Here is an 8,535-nt window from a genome sequence, read left to right on the forward strand (position 1 = left end):
CTAAGTCTTCCTCCTCATTGGTCTCTTTAATTTTCTCATCACCCAGCCTGTAATCCCTGTTTGGTCTGTATCTACTTCTCATTTTCATAACATGGCTCTTGTTTATATTAAATTCCATCTGCCACTCTTTACTCCACTCATATATTTTATCAAGATCTTCCTGTAACTTGTTACAATCTTCCACATTCTTTACTCTCCTCATAATTTTAGTATCGTCCACGAACATATTCATGTAACTGTCAATTCCTACTGGCATATCATTAACATAAATAAAAAACATGATGGGACCAAACACTGACCCTTGTGGAACTCCACTGGTTATCTTTTTCCACTCGGACTTCTTTCCTTTCACCACTGTTTGCATTTCTCTTCCCACTAAGTAATTTTCCATCCATTTTGCTAGTTTATCACTTACTCCTCCAATCTTCTTTAGTTTCCACATCAGTCTATTGTGTGGCACTTTATCAAAGGCCTTTCTCAAGTCCAGGTAAATAGCATCCACCCATCCCCCTCTATGTTGTAGTATGTGTGTGTGTGTGTGTGTGTGTGTGTGTGTGTGTGTGTGTGTGTGTGTGTGTGTGTGTGTGTGTGTGTGTGTGTGTGTGTGTGTGTGTGTGTGTATTTACCTATTTCTATTTACCTATTTGTGTATTACAGGTCCCGAGCTAAGCTCTCTGTGTCCTGTCTCCTTGTCCACTCCTGTCATATCTCTCTTTCATCTGATTGACACACACTGCGTCAACGACATCACTGCTCAGTTTATTCCACTTACCAATACTACGATGCGGGAAACTGTACTTTCTCACGTCATTTAGACAGATGTCCTTTATTAGTTTTTTTTCATGTCCTCTGAGGTAATTACTTGCGGTCACCTTTATCAATTCTCTGTCCAGTATGTCAATCTTGTTCACCAATTTATACATAGTTATCATGTCTCCTCTTGTTTTTTTCTCTTCTAATGTGGTCAGCCCCAGCTTCCTCAGTCTTTCCTCATAGTCTAACTCCCTGAGTCCTGGTACCATCCTTGTTGCCAGCCTCTGTACCCTTCCCACCTTCTTCACATTTTTCTTCATATGCGGTGACCAGACGCAAGCTGCATATTCTAACTGGGGTCTTATTAAGGTGCATAATATCTTCTTCATCATTCCTTCATCTAGGTAGTGGAATGCAAGGCCAATATTTTGGAGCATGTTATGTTTTCCCAAATATCTTGTTAATGTGTTTCTCCGGTGACAGAGTGTTTTGCACGGTTACTCCTAAGTCTTTCTCCTCATTGGTCTCTTCAATCTTCTCATCACCCAGCCTGTAATCCCTGTTTGGTCTGTATCTACTTCTTCCCATTTTCATAACATGGCTCTTGTTTATAATAAATTCCATCTGCCACTCTTTACTCCACTCATATATTTTGTCAAGATCTTCCTGTAGCTTGTTACAATCTTCCACATTCTTTACTCTCCGCATAATTTTGGTATTGTCCGCAAACATATTCATGTAACTGTCAATTCCTACTGGCATATCATTAACATAAATCAAAAACATGATGGGACCAAGCACTGACCCTTGTGGAACTCCACTGGTTACCTTCTTCTTCTTCTGTGTGTGTGTGTGTGTGTGTGTGTGTGTGTGTGTGTGTGTGTGTATTTACCTAGTATTTACCTAGTTGTAGTTTTACAGGGCCTGGGCTTTATGCTCGTGTGGCCCCGTCTCCATATCTACACTTATCCAATCTTTCTTTAAAACTATGCACACTTGTTGCAGACACTACTTCTTCATTCAAACTGTTCTATGTCTCAACACATCTTAGCGGGAAACTATACTTTTTAATATCTCTTACACATCTTCCCTTCCTCAGCTTCTTACTATGCAATCTTGTGCTTCGACTGGCATATTCTTCTCTCAGGATCAGATACTCGTTGTCCACTTGGTCAATTCTGTTGATCAATTTATAAATTTGTATGAGATCCCCTCTCTCCCTTCTCTGTTTCAATGTTAGAAAATCCATAGCCTTTAGTGTCTCCTCATATGTCATCGTGTGTGTGTGTGTGACTGTGTGTATCACTGTATGTGTGTGTACTTTTCCATTTTTCATTTATGACTTTCATTATTCTATATGCATTTATTAAAAGCTAAGAGCTGATGTTCATTGTATCCTTACAAGCTTCTGTACACACATGTATGAATGTATGTACTAACAGTGCCAACCATGTGAAGGTGAGAATGGTCTGAGATACTGCCTGTAGGAAATGTACTTGGTTATTTACCTTGTTTTCATTATCTGTTTGGCAGGTGAGTCTAGGCAATCATGCCACCTTGCACCTTAGGTAGACCTTTATTGGTTACTGCCATTGCATAACTTAACATGAAAAAAAAAAAAAAAAAAAAATATATATATATATATATATATATATATATATATATATATATATATATATATATATATATATATATATATGTTACTATTTTTTGGTTTATAATTAAAATACATGAAAATAAAACATCCATAGTAAAAAATCAATGTAACTCAATTTTTTTTTTTTTTTTCCAGGATTTTGTGCCTCCATTTCAGCTTGTTTCTTTAAAAGATATTTTGGATGAGCAAACTTCAAATAATTCTTCAATGACTTCAAACCAAGATCAACAAATTGGTCATAGCAGCCAGTTTAATGATTTTTGGAGTTATAACATCAGTCCAGAGAGCAAATACTCCAATGTGTTGGTTGGGAAGTTAGGTGCTGGCCAAGATGGAGTTTTACAGTTACATCAAGCTGAGGTGGCAATGGATCTAGTTCTTATTGGCAATGCAGGCATGGCTCTAAGCAGTTTTGGAACAACAATTGCACTTTTTAATTATCGTATTGTTAGAGAAAATTTTCATATGAATATGAAAGATTCTGCAGATTTTCACAAGATTTATCTTGTATCAAGAAATTCTGATTTAATTGTATTAGAAGAAGCTGAAAAAAAATTACCAACTTCAAAGAGAGGTAATTATGATCAATATTCATATAAATTTAAACTTTTATCTAAGAGTGCACTTGTTGTTCCTCATCATGGCAAAGACACTTTTTCATTCTCTAAGTTCTTGCAAAGCAAGTTCTTTGTTGGAATGACAACCTTAATGAAAATTGGATATAAAGAGGAGGTATTAGAAACATGGCAGAAGTTTGTGAAGTTTTCTGGAGAGAATGCCTGTCTTTATCCACTTCTTGAAGTTGGAGATGAGTGTGAGCTGAAGATACCTCCTTCACTTGATGCTGAAGCTATACTTAAACGGTCTCATTCATTTAATTGGATGAAGTGTATATCAGAGGATCAAAGTACACACTGCCTTTTTCTGCCTTCAGAGATTCTTGTACAGAAAGTGTCATCTGTGCAGATGAAGTGGGGTGAGATAGGTGTGCAACAAGTTCAAAATCAGGGTGACAGTTCAGAACTTCTTACCATAACTGGCACTGTCATGTGCAAGATATTTGTGCTTCCCAAATTTGAATCTGAATGTTCTAAACTTGCACATCATATATATAAGGATTGCCATATTGGTGTTCCTGAAGGCAGACAAATTAAAATATTGATCAAGGATGAAGATGATTGTATGCTGTGGCTGTATATTACATGTTCCACAAATTATTTCACTAAAATCTATCCCTTGTTTGTAGTTCCTGGAATTAGGATCATTGCTACAGATGTTAGGAGAATGGTTGCCAAAAACAAGAATGTGTACATGAGCAGTTCTAATTTCACACATATTATACCTCTATCAATTTCGAATCAGAAAAAGCAGATAAAACTAACAAAGCCACATTTGTGGAGGCTAGGTATGTTGTTCTTGGAAATGTTCCACTCCCTTCTCATCCATTTATAATAATTGCTAGGGTTCATGTAATTATGCAAGCAACTTTAAAAGTAGTTTGTAGAGTTTGCAAGAATATCATGGAACAGAGTTCAGTTCATTGCAAGAACTGCTTTTCACAATCTTCAGCAAATATAGAAGCTTCAGTGACAGTAAAAGTTGATGATGGCACAGGCACTGCCATCATTCTGGTAAAAAATCTGAAGCATTTTGCACTTCTTGTGGGCCTTACAAGGAAAGATTTTATAAAACTATCTAATATTGTTCTGTCTCAGTGCATGCATTTAGAATATGATTATTACAAGCCATCATCCTCAAAAGATTTCATGATGATGATAACTAAAGCAAAATGTCATTATTCTTTTAAGTTTACATGTAGGAAACAAAGGTCTCAGCCTCATATATGTCTAGATGTGTCACTGTTAAGGCCAATTCAAGATGCAAAGCTTCTACAGTAAAGTAATTGTTCTTTTATAATTTATATGTAGGAAACAGTGGTGCTTTTGTTTGACAAGTTCTTAGGTAGCAGCAAAATTTATAAATTACATTTACTGTAAGCTAGGCTGATTCACTAAAATCCTAAACTTGTTCCATTTCATGGGGCAACTGATGGATACACTTTTTATATTTTCTTGCCTCAGCTGCAGACTTTAATAAGATCAAATTATCAGCTACCTTTGCTCTGAGCTTATTTTTAAAACTGTTGAGAATATAATGATTTAAGATTATGGTTATAAGTCAAAATCATCCTCAGCTTAAATATAGTAAATGCAAACAATTATGACCATTGTATGCATATGCGTATTGTAGTATGTATATACATATTTGTATGCAAGTTATGATGGAGCAGCTAGAGAGTGCAAGTTAATGTACAAGTCTTTTATGTCCATTTCTTTTTGTGATAAAGTTTTAAAGTTTGAGGATGTACTGACAAAATGCCAAAATAAAGGTGATTGATTTTTAATGGGATAAGAAGAAATGTGAGTAGAGAATGGGAAAGGGAGTGAGCAATTTTATAATAAGGTGTTGCATCTTCTCATCACTGTGATATGGAAGATGTATATCCTCATCCATATTGTCACAAGGCATGTTGCAGTTGAGATTTGAAAAATTTATTTCAAGAAAGCTATTGGATTTATGACTTGAAATTCTTAGAATATTATCAGCCAATGGTTGTCTCTGATGTGTTTGAATATGAATGTGATAGAGTAATGTCATGATATCATGTACAGTAAAACCTCAGCTCACGACCATAATTCCCTCCTAAATCCTGTTCGTCACCCAATTTGTTCGTCCCATGAATCAATTTTTTCCCATAAGAATGTATTGAAATACCATTAATCCGTTCCAGACCAAAAATAAATCATACTTTTGTCCATAAAACCCATTCAAAATAGACCTTTAATGTATGCATGACATGAACAAAATAATTATAAAAAGCCTAAATTGTTTTACTTACCTAAATGCTATCAAAATGGTAATAAAATTAATAAAAAAGAAAAAGTTATTTACTGGAGAGACTGGACGTTGATGGCATGATGGAATGGAGGAGAGGAGGATGGGAAGGAAGACAGACAAGATCCGAGAAGACAGTCATTAGAGAGGACTTTGGATGTGCGCAGCATGCTAGAGCTACACAACAGCTGTGTAGTGTTACAAGTCAGTGCCACTATGTAGGGCCCCGTTATAGCAGAGAGGATAACGCCGAGGAAGCTACAGTAGAGTGCGCCGGTAACATCACCATGCTCAGGAAAAACAGGAGAAAATCGTGGTGGCACGGAGATTATGTTATGTAATATTTTTCGTATGTTCCTGTTTCTATTTTCTTTTGTGCTTATGTTTTGTTTTGTTGTTGTGTGATAGCCGGGTTGGCTATCACACAAACGGCTCGCCAGCAGGCGAGCTGTTTAACCGCGTTCATCCCCCAAAATATCGTTCGTCCCCTGGGTTGATATATTGACAAATGTTTTGGTCATCTCCCGAATTGTTCGTCCTTAGAAACGTTCGTCAAGCGAGGTTTTACTGTACAGAGTTGCATTCAAATTGTCATACTGGCCTTATTTAATTTTTTTTTTTTTTATGTTTTATGGCATGGAGATACTTGAAAGATGCCTAAAGATAAGTAGAGAAAATTTTTTTTTATTTTCTCCATACATCATGAGATATGATTTTTAAAGATTTTGCATTTCATGACATCAAAACAGCATGAAAAGCTGTTATTTTGCCTCATTAAAAACTGTCTAATAACTTTAAGGAAAAGCTGGTCTGACAAAATGTTACCCTAATCCCTGCCAATAAGTACACCAAGTCTCAAGGCAGCATGTATAATGGTTGATTTTATGCAGTTTTTTATATCTCGAAAAATCATGTTTTGAGATAAAGCTCTTTAAAGTTTTAGAAGTTTATCACCCATGTTATGTTTTTATAAAAAATTAGTTGATTTGTTGTGTGTTGATTTATAGAGAAACTGTTCTTAAAGAATGATCTGATTATTCTTGTATTTATTACTTCATTTTGGGAGCTATTTACCTTGTGGTGACAGTCAGAATTCCTGGCTCTGGATCTTTGTGCCTTTGCCAGTAGATTTAGCTCACTGATGGGTGTCCTAGGAATGTTGTTTCATAGAATTATAGTTTAATTTAACCGTCAGTAGGCACCTTCCCTGTTCTCCATGAGACTATCCTCTGCAAGTAGATTTTTTGGTCCTAATCTAGATCGGCTCCTCCAAGTACAGGCAACACCCATTTAATGAACAGGTTACGTTCTTAAAAAAACATTCATTGCGTGAATTTTCGTTAAGGGAACCAATTATAACAAGTTTGACCCCTGACTTAAACCTCCATTTAGAGTAAACAAAGCGAGATTGCATCATAGTACAGTAAAAGGTTTAATGAAAGTAAAATTATGAAGTTAAACATTTAAACAGTTTAATTTGAGACTAAGTCATTATAATGTACACTAATGTATGTATGTAAGTAACTTTATAATGTTGATCTTAAATTTATGAAGGGAGGGAGAGTGGAGCGGGAAAGACGCTAGCTGGGAACCTGTGGAATGTAAACAAAAGGTGCATCATTGTACCGCATACAAAACTTATGTACTACATTTCCATAAGGCTTTCCATTTTATCCATTGCAGAGTCACGAGTTCGGGTGCTTCTTTTAGCTTGCAAGGAAGATACGATCTCACCAGCCTTCTTAATAGAGTCTGCTGACATGAAAATAGTAGAGACAGTAGATGGAGTCAAGCCATGGTGGCGAGCAATGCTATTAGTTTTCTCGCCTCTCTCGTGTCTGTGAATAATATCCAGCTTCACTTCGTGAGTTAGTGACTTCCTGGTCTTCTTAGTAATGCTAGGCGACATTGCAGGGCTGGTTACAGGGCATTTTGGTGGCATGTTGATCGAGGGAAGACAAGCTGCTGCTGACGCTGTTATTGTTTTGAACTAAAAGCGGGGAAGGGTAGGGGAGTGAGTTTTGTCCACGAGAGGCGCTGATGTATTCAAAAGCCTGTTGGCTTGCATGATACGGCAGGGCTTTCAAACTTGGACAAAATTACCCGGGTAAAATTTTATTAAAGCGAATTTGGTGTTCGTTATACAAGCAGATGGTAGTAAAATGTTTGTTGCAGCAAATTTCGTTGTGTGAACGTTCCTTAATCGGATTGCTTGTATAAAATCGAACTTTTGCGTTCGAGTATTGAAAAGTTTGACTATTTAGACGTTCGAGTATCAAGTCTCCACTGTGTGTATGTATATATATATATATATATATATATATATATATATATATATATATATATATATATATATATATATATATATATAAGTTTTATACTTTTGTGATAGTGTTATTGTGAGAGTTATGTGATGTATAGCTGTGATGATGAAGGTAGTGGGAAAAAACAGTTTGAAAAGATAATAGCGGTCTTATGATATAGAGATAGTTTAGAAGCGTGGCAGTGAGGAGTGGGTCTTGGAGGTGAGATAACACGCCTGATGGATGAGAGAGGGGAAGTAAGGATTCAAGGTCCAGCTGCTTCCTAATGATACATTTGTTTGTTTATTTCTTTTGTCTTCTCTTCTTGAAGCTTATGATTCTAATCCACGTCAATTTATGCCTGTAAGGACGTTATTTCTGACGCCTGGCCACTTACTGTGTAGGACAAGAGTCAGACTATGATGCAACTGCACGAGACATTTAAAAATGGCTTCCCGGTGGGAAGGGTATTTAATTATCAAAAAATAAACTACACTATCTGATAATTTAGGGTCTGAAGGTTTCAGAGAAACAAATGTAATCCCAAAGTTTTTAATCCCCCCAAAATTAGATAAATAAATCCTGCTCCAAAGTTTTTTAGTGTGCGTGGAGAGGGGAATTCATACAAGTTGGATGATCCAGACTAATTCTGGGATGGATCAGTTCAGAGGGTACTGTGAACCTTTCACTAAAGTTAGTTGTGATATTGCTCAACATCCCTTTGTCTAACAACTCAAGGGGACACTGTCATTTCACTGCACTTGTATATAACTGTGTGATGTAAGTACTCTGTGTGCCACCTTGTACTGTATTGCTCTCTGCCAGTAAACTAAAGGAATAGTGCCAAGTGTTTCCTGTTACCCTGCCTCTCTGAGTGAGTCTGCCTGAGTCTGGGGTGTGTGTTTGTGCTTCGCTTCCCCTTGCTAG

General features: G+C 36.5%; 1 protein-coding gene across 2 annotated transcripts in view; it reads left to right on the top strand.

The window, feature by feature from the left end:
* LOC123516441 overlaps positions 1–5,302 on the top strand; it is a 46,277-nt gene extending 40,975 nt beyond the window's left edge. For both annotated transcript variants that reach the window (XM_045275726.1, XM_045275728.1), the window contains one exon: positions 2,546–5,302. In XM_045275726.1, the coding sequence (XP_045131661.1) occupies positions 2,546–3,862 (1,317 nt within the window). In that variant the 3' untranslated portion in view covers positions 3,863–5,302. The remainder of the gene's footprint in view (positions 1–2,545) is intronic.
* The last annotated feature ends 3,233 nt before the right edge of the window (positions 5,303–8,535 follow it).

This window comes from Portunus trituberculatus, chromosome 41 (assembly GCF_017591435.1).
Source record: "Portunus trituberculatus isolate SZX2019 chromosome 41, ASM1759143v1, whole genome shotgun sequence".
Classification (NCBI taxonomy): Eukaryota; Metazoa; Arthropoda; class Malacostraca; order Decapoda; family Portunidae; genus Portunus; species Portunus trituberculatus.